The sequence below is a fragment of the Nerophis ophidion genome, linkage group LG10 (genome assembly GCF_033978795.1).
Source record: "Nerophis ophidion isolate RoL-2023_Sa linkage group LG10, RoL_Noph_v1.0, whole genome shotgun sequence".
In the NCBI taxonomy this organism is placed as follows: Eukaryota; Metazoa; Chordata; class Actinopteri; order Syngnathiformes; family Syngnathidae; genus Nerophis; species Nerophis ophidion.
Window position 1 is genome coordinate 28,233,380 of NC_084620.1, and position 18,160 is coordinate 28,251,539.

General features: G+C 40.8%; 1 protein-coding gene across 8 annotated transcripts in view; it reads left to right on the plus strand.

Annotated features, from left to right (window-relative positions):
• LOC133560584 (chloride anion exchanger-like) overlaps positions 1-18,160 on the plus strand; it is an 82,291-nt gene that overhangs the window by 10,596 nt on the left and 53,535 nt on the right. For 3 of the 8 annotated variants that reach the window (XM_061913258.1, XM_061913259.1, XM_061913255.1), the window contains 4 exons: positions 12,245-12,451; positions 14,592-14,731; positions 16,017-16,127; positions 16,197-16,357. In XM_061913258.1, coding sequence (XP_061769242.1) covers positions 12,318-12,451; positions 14,592-14,731; positions 16,017-16,127; positions 16,197-16,357 — 546 coding nt within the window. In that variant the 5' untranslated portion in view covers positions 12,245-12,317. The other 5 variants (XM_061913253.1, XM_061913261.1, XM_061913256.1 and 2 more) reach the window with 4 other exon arrangements.

Consider the following 18,160-nt stretch of genomic DNA (forward strand, 5'->3'; position numbering starts at 1 on the left):
TTCAATTTTGATGCATCCTCGAGGGAATCGAACCTGGTACCACGATACCGCACAGGCTTAACATATATAGCCCTAAATCACAAGTGTCTCAAAGGGCTGCACTGGGACATCCTCGGAAGAACCCCCCCTCAGCCCTCGCCCCCCGCCCCCATCTAGGGGACCGAAAGCAATGGATGTCGAGCGGGTCTAACATGATAGTGTGAAAGTTAAATGATAAATGGGTTGTACTTGTATAGCGCTTTTCTACCTTCAAGGTACTCAAAGCGCTTTGACACTACTTCCACATTTACCCATTCACACACACATTCACACTGATGGAGGGAGCTGCCATGCAAGGCGCCAACCAGCACCCATCAGGAGCAAGGGTGAAGTGTCTTGCTCAGGACACAACGGACGTGACGAGGTTGGTAATAGGTGGGATTTGAACCAGGGACCCTCGGGTTGCGCACGGCCACTGCGCCACGCCGTTCAATCCATAGTGGATCCAACCCAGCAGCGAGAGTCCCGTCCACAAGAAACCATCCCAAGCGGAGTCGGATCAGCAGAGATGTCCCCAACCGATAAACAGGCGAGCGGTCCATCCTGGGTCCCGACAAGCGGTCCATCCTGGGTTTCGACTCTGGACAGCCAGTACTTCATCCATGGCCATCGGACCGGACCCCCTCCACAAGGAAGGGGGGGACAGAGGAGAAAAAGAAAAGAAGCGGCAGATCAACTGGTCTAAAAAGGAGGTCTATTTAAAGGCTAGAGTATACAGATGAGTTTTAAGGTGAGACTTAAATGCTTCTACTGAGGTAGCATCTCCAACTGTTACCGGGAGGGCATTCCAGAGTACTGGAGCCCGAACGGAAAACGCTCTATAGCCCGCAGACTTTTTTGGGGGCTCTGGGAATCACTAATAAGCCGGAGTCCTTTGAACGCAGATTTCTTGCCGGGACATATGGTACAATACAATCGGCAAGATAGGCTGGAGCTAGACCGTGTAGTATTTTATACGTAATTAGTAAAACCTTAAAGTCGCATCTTAAGTGCACAGGAAGCCAGTGCAGGTGAGCCAGTATAGGCGTAATGTGATCAAACTTTCTTGTTCTTGTCAAAAGTCTAGCAGCCGCATTTTGTACCAACTGTAATCTTTTAATGCTAGACATGGGGAGAACCGAAAATAATACGTTACAGTAATCGAGACGAGACTTAATAAACGCATGGATAATGATCTCAGCGTCTTTAGTGGACAAAATGGAGCGAATTTTAGCGATATAACGGAGATGAGAGAAGGCCGTTTTAGTAACGCTTTTAATGTGTGACTCAAAGGAGAGAGTTGGGTCAAAGATAATACCCAGATTCTTTACCGAGTCGCCTTGTTTAATTGTTTGGTTGTCAAATGTTAAAGTTGTATAATTAAATAGTTATGTGCAAGCTCCCATTCAAATGCTGCTAAACTTGGTACATGATACATGCTATAAGTTAGCATGCTAACAAAGGCACGCTAACTTTTTTGCTAATTTTACGCTTTTTTTCCTATAAAACCACAGCCATGCACCTTACAGTCACAGAACTTGGTGTGTGAAACATGCTACCTGTCAGCATACTAACATTTACATGCTAACTTATTCTGCTAATTTTACACTTTTGTCTCTAATTCAACTGCCATACACCTCAGAGTAATATAATTTGGAATGTAACACATGTTATATGTTAGCACGCTAACAATGGCATGCTAACCTTTTTAACTAATTTTACACATTATATTCATGCAACTTGGTATGTGAAACGTGCTTACTGTTTGGGTGGTAATTTTAACTTGTGAGCATGCTAACATTATGCTATGTCTTTGAGCTAGTTTTACAACCATTTAACCCAGCCTCATGTAACTTGTTATGCAACACTTTTAGCATACTACTGTTAGCATGCTAGAAATGCCATGCTAACATTTTCCCCTATTTTTACAGTTTTTCCTCTACTTCCCCAGCCATACATCTTAGAGCCAAATAACTAAGAGTGTGAAACATTCTAACTGTTAGCATGCCAACGTTAGCAAAAACGCTAAGTGTTAGCATTTTAATGTTAGCATGCTAACGTTTTAGGCTAGCTCTGTAGCTCATTTTGTATGTTTACTCCTAAAACTCACAGATTCGGACACTCGGCATCTTAAAAGTTTGAAGACAAAAGATGGCAAATGACAAATAATGCTGATTAAGTTGCTGATTGCTCAAATGTTGGCTTCAAACATGCGAGGGTGCTTGTTGTGTTGAATAAAGACATATTTGGAAAATTGGCAAAATGTATCTGTTCTAAACAAATAATTCTTCAAAGTGAGCAAAATAATGACACCAAGACACAGGATAGCTAAACGTTTAAAAGCATTGGCTTCCATAAAGGAGTAATGGATTACATTCCCAGTCAGGTCATTGGTTAACTTAAAAAGTTTTGTTTCACCTCCATCGTAGTTGATCAAGACGAGTCCTCGATTACATTTGTCATTGGGGCAAGGATAGATCAGTGGTGCACACTTGGCCACCAAAAAGGGTTACTGGGTTAGAATCCCTGTCTGGTAGCTGGGTAATTTACGGAGCTCCAGTGTTTTGATTCACCTATATTTGACCTCAGCTACTTGCAGTGTATTGCGTTGGACTGCTTTCAAGGATGTACCGTATTTTCCGAACCATAAGCCTATACTTTTTTCCCCAAGCTTTGAACCCTGCGGCTTATACAAAGGTGCGGCTAATCTGTGATTTTTTTCTTCGCTAATGGCTAAATTATGGAATGTATTAAGCAAAGAAAACAAACCATGTGCTAAAATGATCCACTTTAAGAAACTGTTCGGACTCAAAGTGTTTAGAAAGTACAAGGAAGAAAAGTCTTGATAAACATAAAAAAATAAAAAATCTCATGTATTTATTTAATGGAATTAGGACAATGCATATTCATCCACATAAAGCAACAATGTAAATATGCCAGGGTTAGTACAAACCCCGTTTCCATATGAGTTGGGAAATTGTGTTAGATGTAAATGTAAACGGAATACAAAGATTTGTAAATCTTTTTCAACCCGTATTCAATTGAATGCACTACAGAGGTAAGAAATTTAATGTTCAAACTCATAAACGTAATTTTTTTTTGCAAATAATAATTAACTTAGAATTTCATGGCTGCAAAACGTGCCAAAGTAGTTGGGAAAGGGCGTGTTCACCACTGTGTTACATCACCTTTTCTTTTAACAACACTCAATAAATGTTTGTGAACTGAGGAAACTAATTGTTGAAGCTTTGAAATTGGAATTCTTTCCCATTCTTGTTTTATTTAGAGCTTCAGTCGTTCAGCAGTCCGGGGTCTCTGCTGTTGTATTTTACGCTTCATAATGCGCCACACATTTTCGATGGGAGACAGGTCTGGACTGCAGGCGGGCCAGGAAAATACCTGCACTCTTTTACTATGTAGCCAAACTGTTGTAACACGTGGCCTGGCATTGTCTTGCTGAAATAAGCAGGGGCGTCCATGATAACGTTGCTTGGATGACAACATATGTTGCTCCAAAACCTCTATGGACTATTCAGCATTAATGGTGCCTTCACAGATGTGTAAGTTACCCATGCCTTGGGCACTAATACAACCTCATACCATCACAGATGCTGGCTTTCGAACTTTACACCTGTAACAATCCGGATCGTTATTTTCCTCTTTGTTCCAGAGAAAACCACGTCCACAGTTTCCAAATATAATTTGAAATGTGGACTCGTCGGACCACAGAACACTTTTCCACTTTGCATCAGTCCATCTTAGATGATCTCGGGCCCAGCGAAGCCGTCAGTGTTTCTGGGTACTGTTGATAAACGGGTTTTGCCTTGCATAGTAGAGTTTTAACTTGCACTTACAGATGTAGCAACCAACTGTAGTTACTCACAGTGGTTTTTTGAATTGTTCCTGAGCTCATGTGGTGATATCCTTTACACACTGATGTCGGGTTTTGATGCAGTAGCACCTGAGGGATCAAAAGTCCATAATATCATCGCTTACATGCAGTGATTTCTCCAGATTCTCTGAACCTTTTGATGATTTTACGGACCGTAGATGGTAAAATCCCTAAATTCTTTACAATAGCTCGTTGAGAAATGTTGTTTTAAAGCTGTTCGACAATTTGCTTACAAACTGGTGACCCTCACCCCATCCTTGTTTGTGAATTACTAAGCATTTCATGGAAGCTGCTTTTATACCCAATCATGGCACCCACCTGTTCCCAATTAGCCTGCACACCTGTGGGATGTTCCAAATAAGTGTTTGATGAGCATTCTTCAACTTTATCAGTATTTATTGCCACCTTTCCAGACTTCTTTGTCACGTGTTGCTGGCATCAAACGCTAAAGTTAATGATTATTTGCAAACTAAAAAATGTTTATCAGTTTGAACATCAAATATGTTGTCTTTGTAGCATATTCAACTGAATATGGGTTGAAAATGATTAGCAAATCATTGTATTCCGTTTATATTTACATCTAACACAATTTCCCAACTCATATGATAACAGGGTTTGTACAATAGCTATTCATCTCATAAAGGATGAATAAAGACATCCATTACTTTTTTGTTATGTTTGATCAGCCGTTTTATTGCTGTTTTACAGACACTGCTCGGAAACAACTAAAATATGCAAATAAACATTTACTTTCTGTGTAAGTATTTCATTTAACAAGGTACCGATATATTCTGTACCTTCGGCTAATATATAAAAATATATTTATTTTTCTAAAATTGTGTGGGTGTGGCTTCTAGTCTGGAAAATATAGTACACAATTGAAAAAATACAAACTAAATCTGATGAGGAATAAATACTTTCACAGCCATAATTTCCTTTGTTGTTACTTGACTGTCACTGAACGGACTCCTCCGTAACAGACAGAACCTCAGCCGACCTGATAGTTTGAAGATTGAGTAATTGTTGCTTGTCGGGAGCCCAGAATAAACCTGTTACGGATGCGGTGGACCAGTGCCAAATCCTGTGTAGTCGCGTCTCTTTGTTGGACAATTATAAGACAACATTTGGAGTTCTCATTTGACTCTGGAATTTGACTTGGAACTGTTGCCAGACAGGAACGCCGCATCCACCCTCTCCACTCACAACCACATTGTTCTTCTTTATTCTGGTTTTGTTAATGGACGCCAGTGGAAAATAATTGGCCTTGGCGCAATCAGCAGGTCATCCTCGCGCCAACCTTTATCGGACGTGATTCACGCCGCCGCAATAAACTACCAAAGGCGCGTTGGAGAACAAAAGCCTGCAGAAACTTAATTTATTCCCTTGCTTTTATGTTCAATAATAAAAATGTCTTAAGTAAGCAATAAAAACTTTATTTAAACTAAAGTTGCAAGGTTAAGATTGGCAGCACAAATAAATTATGATTAATTATTCTGTTCAAAGGTCAGTTATGGCTATTTAAATGGTTAACTTTCAAAACAACACTATTGCACAACAATGTGTGCAGAATAGATAGCAGAGAAGGGCAGCTCGGTGGCAGAGGGGTTAGTGCATGTGCCTCACAATACATAGGTCCTGAGTAGTCCTGAGTTCAATCCCGGGCTGGGGATCTCTCTGTGTGGAGTTTGCATGTTCTCCCCGTGACTGCTTGGGTTCCCTCCTGGTACTCCGGCTTCCTCCCACCTCCAAAAACATGCACCTTGAGTAGGTCCTGAGTCCTGGGGATAGGTTGATTGGCAACACTAAATTGGCCCTAGTGTGTGAATGTGAGTGTGAATGTTGTCTGTCCATCTGTGTTGAGGTGATTAGGTGGCGACTTGTCCAAGGTGTACCCCGCCTTCCGCCCGAACGCAGCTGACATAGGCTCCAGCACCCCCCGCCAACCTAAAAAGGGACAAGCGGTAGAAACGGATGGATGGATGGATGGGTGAGCAGAATAACGTTTGAATGCTTCTGATTTGTTGGCAACATAACAATTTAGCCATAGAAACATCCATAATTATACTTGTATAGCACGTTACTACCTTCAAGGTACTCAAAGTGCTTTGACACTCTTTCCACATTCACACATTCACAAACACATTCGCACACTGGTGGCGGGAGCTGCCATGCAAGGCCCTAACCACAACCCATCAGGAGCAAGTGTCGTGATGGAGAACACAACGGACGTGACGAGTTTGGGAGAAGGTGGGGATTGAACCAGGAACCCTCAGGTTGCTGGCACAGCCACTCTCTCAACCCCGCCACACCGTCCCTTGTAATGAAACATGTACAATGCATCCAGGAGAGTCTTCACAGCGCTTCACTTTTTTCCACCTATTTTGTTATGTTACAGCCTTTTTACAAAATGGAATACATTCATTTTTGTCCTCAAAATTCTACACACAATACCCCATTATGACAATGTGAAAAGTGTTTTTTTTATTTTGTTATCTTGCAAATGTATTAAAAATAAAAATCTAAAAAAATGACACATAGATAAGTATTCTTTGCTCAATACTTTTTGCAGCAATTACAGCCTTGAATCTTTTTTAATGCGCGGCCACAAGCTTGGCACACCTATCTTTGGACAGTTTTACCCATTCCTCTTTGCAGCACCTTTCAAGCTTCATCAGTGTGGATGGGAAGCATGGGCTGTCATTTAAGATCTCTCTATAACATGTTGCCTAAAAACGCATGAGAAGAAGCATTTTTTAATTGTATTTAATAATTATTATATATTTTTTTTTCATTATGATCACAGGTCGCTGTAACATAATAATCCACTTTTGTGCAGACTTTAATGTCACAGAGACACACTTTACCTTTGTTGTGAACTGGCCTTCTAACATGTAATTCCAAGCTCTAGTAAGGTCGTTCACACACTTAACTCGGTGTGTTTGCATTCCTGCTCAATTCACACACACACACACACACACACACACACACACACACACACACACACACACACACACACACACACACTGAGGGGCCTCAACATTAGATACCTGTTCCATCTACAAACCCCGTTTCCATATAAGTTGGGAATTGTGTTAGAAGAAAATATAAACGGAATCCAATGATTTGCAAATCTTTTTCACCCCCTATTCAATTGAATGCACTACAAAGACAAGATATTTGATGTTCAAACTCATAAACTTTTTTTTTTTTTGCAAATAATAATTAACTTTAAATTTCATGGCTGCAATACGTGCCAAAGTAGTTGGGAAAGGGCATGTTCACCACTGTGTTACATCAACTTTTCTTTTAACAACACTCAATAAATGTTTGGGAACTGGGGAAACTAATTGTTGAAGCTTTGAAAGTGAAATTCTTGTTTTATGTAGAACTTCAGTCGTTCAACAGTCTGGGGCCTCCGCTGTCGTATTTTACGCTTTATAATGCGCCACACATTTTGGATGGGAGACAGGTCTGGGCTGCGGGCGGGCCAGGAAAGTACCCACACTCTTTTTTTTACGAAGCCACGCTGTTGTAACACGTGCTGAATGTGGCTTGGCATTGTCTTGCTGAAATAAGCAGGGGCGTCAGTGAAAAAGATGGCGCTTAGATGGCAGCATATGTTGTTCCAAAACCTGTATGTACCTTTCAGCTATAATGGTGCCTTCACAGGTGTGTAAATTATCCATGCCTTGGGCACTAAATCACCCCCATATCATCACAGATGCTGGCTTTTAAACTTCGCGTCGATAACAGTCTGGATGGTTCGCGTCCCCTTTGGTCCGGATGACACAATGTCACTTATTTCCCCCAAAAATTTGAAATGTGGACTCGTCAGACCACAGAACACTTTTCCACTTTGCATCAGTCCATCTTAGATGATCTCGGGCCCAGAGAAGCCGGCGGCGTTTCTGGATGTTGTTGATAAATGGCTTTCGCTTTGCATAGTAGAGCTTTAACTTGCACTTACAGATGTAGCGACGAACTGTATGTAGTGACAGTGGTTTTGTCAAGTGTTCCTGAGCTAATGTGGTGATATCCTTTAGAGATTGATGTCGGTTTTTGATAAAGTGCCGTCCGAGGGATCAAAAGTCACGGTCATTCAATGTTGGTTTCCGGCCATGCCGCTTACTTGGAGTGATTTCTCCAGATTCTCTGAACCTTTTGATGATATTATGGACCGTAGATGTTGAAATCCCTAAATTTCTTGCAATTGCACTTTGAGAAACGTTGTTCTAAAACGGTTTGCCTATTTGCTCAAGCAGTTGTGGACAAAGGAGTGTACTTCGCCCCATCCTTTCTTGAGAAAGACTGAGCATTTTTTCGGAAGCTGTTTTTATACCCAATCATGGCACCCACCTGTTCCCAATTAGCCTGCACACCTGTGGGATGTTCCAAATAAGTGTTTGATGAGCGTTCCTCAACTTTATCAGTATTTATTGCCACCTTTCCCAACTTCTTTGTCACATGTTGCTGGCATCAAATTCTAAAGTTAATGATTATTTGCACACAAAAAAAAGGTTATGAGTTTGATGATCAAATATGTTGTCTTTGTAGCATATTCAGCTGAATATGGGTTGAAAGTGATTTGCAAATCATTGTATTTCGTTTATATTTACATCTAACACAATTTCCCAACTCATATGGAAACGGGGTTTGTAATTTGGTGAGCAGGACTGACTTAAAGGATTGAAGATACAGATGGACTCAAAAGATAGATTTTCAATGCTTTTTGGTGGAATATTTTGTTTTCGCCGGGCACAAACCCGTTGATTTTTCCTGCCGCTTATTTAATTGTATTTTTTTACACCAACTTTAGGAATTCTAAAATATTTGGGAAATTATTGTACCCCACCTTCCGCCTGAATGCAGCTGAGATAGACTCCAGCACCCCCCGCGACCCCAAAAGGGACAATCAGTATAAAATGGATGGATGGATGGATGTACATCTTCTGGCGTAACTAACCAGTATGTATTCAATATAGCCAAACAAACTTGCAGGAAACTGGGAAGAAAACATCAACCAATCAAAGTTTATTTATATAGTAGCCCTTAATCACAAATGTCTCAAAGGGCTGCATAAGCCACAGCGACATCCTCAGAACCCGATGGGAACAACAAAAAACCTTGGAAGCGAACGCAGACGTGGAGTAAAAAGATATGATCAACATAGTATCAATCTCCGAGAGATTCCTGAGCCATTTTGAGAGATCATGAGGAAACCAGACATGTCAACACATGACGTAGCAAGCCCTTCATCACCAACAACAATGCGAATCATGCCGACTTTGTGAGAGCCAATAAATACAACCCGGAACCTTATATTGTTGATCCTGAATATAAGGAGGATGATCTACAAGCTTTAGAAGCTCTGCTAAACATATCCAGCTTTAGTGAAACACTAAACATCATGTAGCAGTATTGCTAAGTGCTAAACAAGAAATACAAACTAAAAACATAATAAATTGATATCTTACTGTACGATGTCGTCTCTCACTGGGATGACGACTGATAAGTTGTCCTTCCTGTTAATATAAAGAATTAATCATGATACATGGACATATATTTTCGTCCAACTCTTTATCCAGTAGAACGTGACTTTTCAGTCACGTCCGTATCCTCTCTTCCCTCCTGCTCCCGGCTGCTTACTGTTAAAGACAACAGATGATTAGATCAACACGTACCGCCTGTGAAATCTAATCACCTGCCAGCTGTGCCTCGCAGTCAGCACTGCCACGCCCCCGTCTGATGTTGCTCTGTCCTCAGCACCATGGACAGAGTTGGTGACCTTTGCTCCTGCAGGCAGCGCTGGCCACACCTCCACCCACAATGCCATCTCTGTGGCCCCCTTTATTTAGAAAAGTATCAAAAAACATGTTGTTACCGGTACCAAACTATTGGTTTCGGGACTAACCTACTTCCTACGCTAATTTCATGAATTTGATCAAATAAAAATTAACCATAACTGTAAAACCTTTTTTTTTTTCTGTTACTTTGTTCCAAAGACATGCACCTGGGGAAAGGCTGATTGGCAACACTAAATTGGCCCTAGTGTGTGAATGTGAGTGTGAAAGTTGTCTGTCTATCTGTGTTGGCCCTGTAATGAGGTTGTGGTTATGTTAGATCCACTATGGACTGGACTTTCACAATATTATGCTAGACCCACTCGACGTCCATTGCCTCCGGTGTCTCCTAGAAAGGGGTAGGGTCACCCACATTTGCGGTCCTCTCCAAGGTTTCTCATAGTCATTCACATTGACATCCCACTGGGTTGTGAGTTATTCCTTGCCCTTATGTGGGATCTAAATGTCGTTGTGGCTTGTGCAGCCTTTTGAGACACTTGTGATTTAGGGCTTTACATGTATAAATAAACATTGATTGATTGAGTTATATATATATATATATATATATATATATATATATATATATATATATATATATATATATATATATATATATATATATATATACATATCTACATAGATATGTATATATATATGTATATATATACATATATATATAAATATATGTATATATATATATATATATATATATATATATATATATATATATATATATATATATATATATATATATATATTAGAGATGTGCGGTTTGCGGTCTCATTAAAATTTGATTTTAAATAGATTCGGGCAGGTGGTGGTTGAACCATTCGGAAATATTTGATATACAATGTTCAGGGATTGGCAACCTTTACCACTCAAAGAGCCATTTTGACCCGTGTCATTAAGTAAAGAAGACAACAGGAGCCGCAAACATTCTTGCGAATATCTGCTGGCGGTCACCCAGTTAACAAGAATTTGGGCGTACTATGAAGCCATTGCCTTTGACACTTTCAACAACATGCACAAACTGCTTGCCAGTTCAGCAACATGTTGTATGGGGCTACCGCAGACACACGCACACGACTGAGAGGCATACTGGGTGACACAGAGTACACTGATGGTTGTGATATAAACAATTTTAACACGCGTATTAATATGCGCCACACTGTGAACCCACAACAAACAAGAATGACAAACACATTTCGGGAAAACATCCTCACAGTAACACAATATAAACGGAACACAACAATTACCCAGGATCCTTTGCATCCATGACTCTTCCTGAAAATGTTGGTTCGGGTGGATGGCGGGTGGATGACGACTTCAGTGATGCGGTTGCAGATGATATAATTCCCTATCTGCGCATCTCTAATATATATATATATATATATATATATATATATATATATATATATATACATATATATATATATATATATATATATATATATATACACACACATACAAATTGAACAACCTTCGATAACTACATTTTTTTTAATTTAAGGTTTGATAAACTATCTTTGGCCATGTTTGAATGTGGCAAAAATAATAATAATAATTAAATTCAAATCAATTAATTTAACTTAAACATATTTTTCTAAACCATAAAAATAATCTGGAATCCTGTCCCGTTCCCCCTGATGTATAACAACGGGCGGTTGGCGGGCGGTGGCGGTGTTGATTAAATGTTGGTTCGGGTGAATGGCGGGTGGATGACGACTTCAGTGATGCGGTTGCGGATCATATAATTGCCTATCCGCGCATCTATAATATATATATATATATATATATATATATATATATATATATATATATATATATATATATATACAAATTAAACAACCTACGATAACTAAATATTTTTTAATTTAAGTTTTGATAAACTATCTTTAGCCATGTTTAAATGTGGCAAAAAAATAAAATTAATTAAATTAAAATTAATTAATTTAACTTAAACATATTTTTATAAACCATAAAAATAATCTAGAATCCTGTCCCGTCCTACTCCTTCCAAGCCCTGTTCAGGGGCGTAAAGTTGACAGATATCAGGGGGAACAATGGTCAAGGATAAGGCAGGCATCCAGCAGCCAGGCAGCGCAGGCATCCTCATCATAATTACTGTTAATAATTACAATTGGGAATAACGACAGTAGATTATGAATGGCTAAAAAGTAGGCGGCGGCTGCAGATATCTTCTAAATACTGGTGGAAGAAGGTGGAAGTTTGGATTAGGAGTCTTTCAGGTATGTGGGACAAAATAACGGGATTTCACACAAACAGGTAGAGGAAGTGAATATTTCCTGTGTGAGTCTTTCTAGCAACTCTATCTGCTATCGCTCGCTCTTTATCAAGCCTGACAGATGATTCTGTACTCCTGCTTTCTCTCTCCCTCTGTGCCCGAGTCTGGATTTGGGGATCTGGACTTTATTGTTGTTTGTGGCGTTCAAAGGTGATCTCCCATTTCTTCATGTGCTTGAATGGGTCTCAGAGCCTCATAGAGGAGAAGAAAAAGAAGAAGAAGAAGAAGGAGCAGGAGGTCCTCCAAGGCACAAGAAGCAGCCATGGTGAAGCAAGCAGGGCTCAAGGAGTACTTGGTCGCTCGATCTCTGTACTCGGAGGAGACCTTTGCAGAGGAGCATGGGAAGGTCTACAGGCACCGCAAAACCGGCTTGGATCACCTCAAGCAGTACTTCACGTAAGGTTGCATTGCAGGACTTTCACAGACCAGGTGCTGATAATGTTCATCTACTTCCTTCAGACACACTGAATATGAATATGAGTAATAATCTGTTCTAGGGTCAAATTGTAGCCATCATTAAACAGATTTTTTTCCACTTGAAAATAGTCTTTAAAAATAAATCTGAGGACCTTAGGGCAGTCGAGAACGTTGATGTTTTTAAGAGCCTGGGATTAAAGCGGAATTGCACTTTTTTTGGGAATTTTGTCTATCGTTCACAATCATCATGAAATACATGACCACGGATGTATTTTTTTTTTTATGCATTTTAACTCGTATAAAAAAAGTCCGCTTACAATGCAGCCATTGGGAGAGCCTCTATTCCACCCATAAAATTTAATAAATAAACATTCAAAAAGCGCCATTTATATTTTGTGACTTGAACATTAACCAAGTATCGGTGATATTTAAACACTAACGCAGACAAATTATTCATGAGCTGGTGTGCCAATGTTGATATGATCGACTGATGAGGGGGTTCCTCGTTTCCTTGCTCGTCCAACTTTATTCCATCCATCCAACCATTTTCTACCGCTTATTCCCTTTGGGGTTGCGGGGGTCGCTGGTGCCTATCTCAGCTACAATCGGGCGGAAGGCGGGGTTCACCCTGAACAAGTCGCCACCTCATCGCAGGTCAAATTTTATTGTAGATCACAAATCATGCCTCTCACCTAGGATGAAGATGTATTCTGACAAGTTGGTACACTGACAGACAATTTAGACCCAAAATGGCGAGAACGACACAAAAAAGATGTTTGGTTCTACCCCCTTATCTTCGCAAGGACTGCAAGACATTTTTCATCTAAAATCAACATATGACAGGGTTTTATCAGTTGGCATCTTAATGACAACAGACCTCAAACAGTAAGTGATGTTTTATTATGTTTGTTGACTCTCGTTGTGTCTGCAGTGACTAATAATCAGTGAAAGAGTTGGGAAAAAAGCTAACTTTGTGATGCATTTTTGTGCTTAAAATTATCTAAATACTTAAATATTAAATGTTATAAATCTGGCTGTTTCAACATTACATGTATAGTTACATCATGTATATAAAACCTTAATGGAGGGGTTTGGATGCTTTTTAAGGGATTTATAGACAGAATAGAGCGACTCCAATAGGCTTCGTTGTAAGCAGATGTTTGATCGCACTTATTTAATTTTAAGCTTTAAATATTTTTATTTATTTTTTTTTTGGTCATGAAAAAGGGAGGTGTTTTGGGTTGGTGCACTAATTGTAAGTGTATCTTGTGTTTTTTATGTTGATTTAATAATTAAAAAAAACTAAATAAAAATATAAAAAAAATTTTTTTTTTAAAAATCAATGAAAAATTATTCTGCGGCCCGGTACCAATCGAGCCGCGGCCTGTTACCGGTGGTTGGGGACCACTGCATTAGATGATCAAACTGGTAATGATAGTACAGGCAAGGTTATAAATTTAGCGTTTTAACACGTTTATGTATTATTTTTAGCTATCATTAATTCATTATTTGACGTCTTCAAAATGTAAGAAAAATATATTTTTTAATAAATCAAATACATTATCAAATAATATTTTTTATAACTAAACCGGCACAAATTGCTTTATTTTGAAGTAGTTTCCATCAAATAATTGAAAATGGAAGTAATCTGTTCCAGGGTCAAAGTGTTAATTGTGGAGACAAGGTCACATTTTAGCGTGGTTAGCTCTCATTTTTAACTGTCATTACTAGGATTAGAACTGTAAAAAATATATGATTATACAAAATGTATACAAATATATAAGTGTAATATATTGCTAGCATAGTACGGATATGAAATAATAATAATAATGGATTAGATTTGGGAATAGTGTGGTTCGGATACTAGAGCGGCCATGCCAGCAACTTCAATGTTCCTGGTTCGACTCCAGCCTCCGCTGTTCCGAGTGTCTAGTAAAGCATCATACAAATCTAATCCATTATTACTGTTATCAACAATGATGATAATAGTAATGATTTTAATAATAATAATATCCAGCCAGAGCAGCTTATAGACCCAACTTATTTGCTTTAGTAGACCCCTATTTAGTATAAAATTGTCACTTCTATGCATACACTATAAAGTATATTGTTGTTTCAGGTGTGACGCCAAACGTGCCAAAAATGCGGCTCTGTCCCTCCTGCCAATCATCGGCTGGATGAAGATCTATCGCATCAAAGAGTGGCTTCTTAGCGATATCGTGTCGGGCATCAGCACTGGACTCGTCGCTGTCTTGCAAGGTTGTTGTTTTTCATTTGTGCCAAATGATGCAAAACAAGCAAATTCATAATCATAAACAATGTAAGTATTTGTGTACAAAGGTGTTTTTAAAACGTTTTTCACTGAATACCGCCTCAGAAAAAACTTGGTTCTCCAAATACCACCATAATGACCAATGTTAAAATACAGTAGGGTAGTAGGACTAAGTATTCATTAAAAACAAGGTGGAGAGGTTTTATTTAACATTTAATATTGTTGGCCACTGTAACATTACACACAGTTTGAACAGTAACACTGTATTTGAGTATAGGAAAATAAAACACTGTACTTTAATGAAGTGATTCTTTGGCGTACCACTAGATGGAGTCTGCGTACCACTAGTTAGAATCCCTGGAATATACTATATTCGGGGTGTCCGCGATATCGATTCCTTGCCTCTGATTGGCCAGTGCGTAATATTTGGCCCTAACTTTATCCAATTGTGACTCATCATATCAACGCCAACAAATCATGGAGTTTTTCGTATGTTCTCATTTATCCAGGTCATTGTATTTTCTCAGTTTTTTTTTGTTTTGTTTTTTTGGCTTGGATTCGCTATCGATGTTTCTCTCTTTGTAGCTCGTAGCTACATGGCTATTCTTAGACATGGGTCCGAGAATAGCTGAGTTACAGGAATCGCAACTTGTTCAAAAAGTAGAAAAGCTACTGCCGGGCTACTGGAAAATTTAGCTAAGTTATGTAGCTTAGCTACTTGTAACAAGCTACTACCCACCTGTTGTTGAAGAATGTTGCAGTCTAAAACAGCACATTTGTCAGTATAAACAAGTATCAAATAGTCATAGTTGCATATTATTTACACATACAAAGTCTTCAAGGCAGAAGCTTATCAGAAAGCATCCAGTAACAATTGTGTCTACATTTTCAATTTCATGAGCTTAATTTAATAAATTGTTGTCAACGCTAGGGGATGCCAGAAAAATACCACTCCACTTCCACTAAAACACAGCATAATCCCATTCCCAAAGGTTAATAGTAAATAGGTTATTGTTTTTTTATACCTTCACGGTTTGACTAATTTCGCGTATTAGCATTCTACATTACAAAATAATAAAAGTATGTTCTGTGATTTGTGCTGAAATCGTGTTAGATTAATATCGGTACAGATGACGGTTCCCGATATTGGTGCTGTATCGGAAGTGAACAAGTTGTGTCAGGGCACCCCTACTATGTACTGTAAACTGTATTGTCGCTAGCAGAAAGATGAGAAAGTATTTAAAAAAAACATGTGATGTTTGTCATGTTTAGGGTTAGCGTATTGTCTCCTGGCGTCTCTTCAACCCTGGTATGGTCTCTTCTCTGCGTTCTTCCCTGTGGTCCTTTACTTTTTCCTGGGAACCTCCAGGCACATCTCAGTAGGTAAGATCCAACTGCTTGTCCAGAACTTCTCATAGCTCAACTCTTTTTGTGACGCCTCCACGTGTGAAGGTCCGTTCCCGGTGTTGTGTCTGATGATTGGCTCGGTGGTCACCAGGCTGGTACCAGACGAAGGGCCGCCCGCTAACATAACGGGTTTTGAAGGCCTGACCAAGGATGAGCAGAGGGTGTTGGTGGCCTCATCCGTCACTTTCCTGGTTGGCATCATGCAGGTGAAGCACTCTCCACTCTAATACGTCCACACTTGACTGTCAGAGAGCTGGTAAAGCTCCAAGCTTTTTATTTTAAAGAGGCGCAGTGAGTATGTACTGTAATTTTACTAATAGGACATTATTGTAAAAAAATGATTTAGTATTTTACATGATGCAGAATCAGATTTCAAGAAAATGATCCTTGAAGGAAATTAATTAAGAATCTAGAACTAGGACTATTATTCCATCCATCCATCCATCCATCTTCTTCCGCTTATCCGAGGTCGGGTCGCGGGGGCAGCAGCCTAAGCAGGGAAGCCCAGACTTCCCTCTCCCCAGCCACTTCGTCTAGCTCTTCCCGGGGGATCCCGAGGCGTTCCCAGGCCAGTCGGGAGACATAGTCTTCCCAACGTGTCCTGGGTCTTCCCCGTGGCCTCCTACCGGTTGGACGTGCCCTAAACTCCTCCCTAGGGAGGCGTTCGGGTAGCATCCTGACCAGATGCCCGAACCACCTCATCTGGCTCCTCTCGATCTGGAGGAGCAGCGGCTTTACTTTGAGTTCCTCCCGGATGGCAGAGCTTCTCACCCTATCTCTAAGGGAGAGCCCCGCCACACGGCGGAGGAAACTCATTTCGGCCGCTTGTACCCGTGATCTTATCCTTTCGGTCATGACCCAAAGCTCATGACCATAGGTGAGGATGGGAACGTAGATCGACCGATAAATTGAGAGCTTTGCCTTCCGGCTCAGCTCCTTCTTCACCACAACAGATCGGTACAATAATAATAATAATAATAATAATAATAATAAGACAGTCCGATACCCCATACTCTCTGAGCACTCCCCACAGGACTTCCCGAGGGACACGGTCGAATGCCTTCTCCAAGTCCACAAAGCACATGTAGACTGGTTGGGCAAACTCCCATGCACCCTCAAGAACCCTGCCGAGAGTATATAGCTGGTCCACAGTTCCACGACCAGGACGAAAACCACACTGTTCCTCCTGAATCCGAGGTTCAACTATCCGGCGTAGCCTCCTCTCCAGTACACCTGAATAAACCTTACCGGGAAGGCTGAGGAGTGTGATCCCACGATAGTTGGAACACACCCTCCGGTCCCCCTTCTTAAAGAGAGGGACCACCACCCCGGTCTGCCAATCCAGCGGTACCGCCCCCGATGTCCACGCGATGCTGCAGAGTCTTGTCAACCAAGACAGCCCCACAGCATCCAGAGCCTTAAGGAACTCCGGGCGGATCTCATCCACCCCTGGGGCCTTGCCACCGAGGAGCTTTTTAACTACCTCAGCAACCTCAGCCCCAGAAATAGGAGAGTCCACCACAGATTCCCCAGGCACTGCTTCCTCATAGGAAGACGTGTTGGTGGGATTGAGGAGGTCTTCAAAGTATTCCTTCCACCTATCCACAACATCCGCAGTTGAGGTCAGCAGAACACCATCCGCACCATACACGGTGTTGACAGTGCACTGCTTCCCCTTCCTGAGGCGGCGGATGGTGGTCCAGAATCGCTTCGAAGCCATCCGGAAGTCATTTTCCATGGCTTCCCCAAACTCTTCCCATGTCCGAGTTTTTGCCTCTGTGACCGCTGAAGCTGCACACCGCTTGGCCTGTCGGTACCTGTCCACTGCCTCTGGAGTCCTATGAGCCAAAAGAACCCGGTAGGACTCCTTCTTCAGCTTGACGGCATCCCTCACCGCTGGTGTCCACCAGCGGGTTCTAGGATTACCGCCACGACAAGCACCAACTACCTTGCGGCCACAGCTCCGATCAGCCGCCTCGACAATAGAGGTGCGGAACATGGTCCACTCG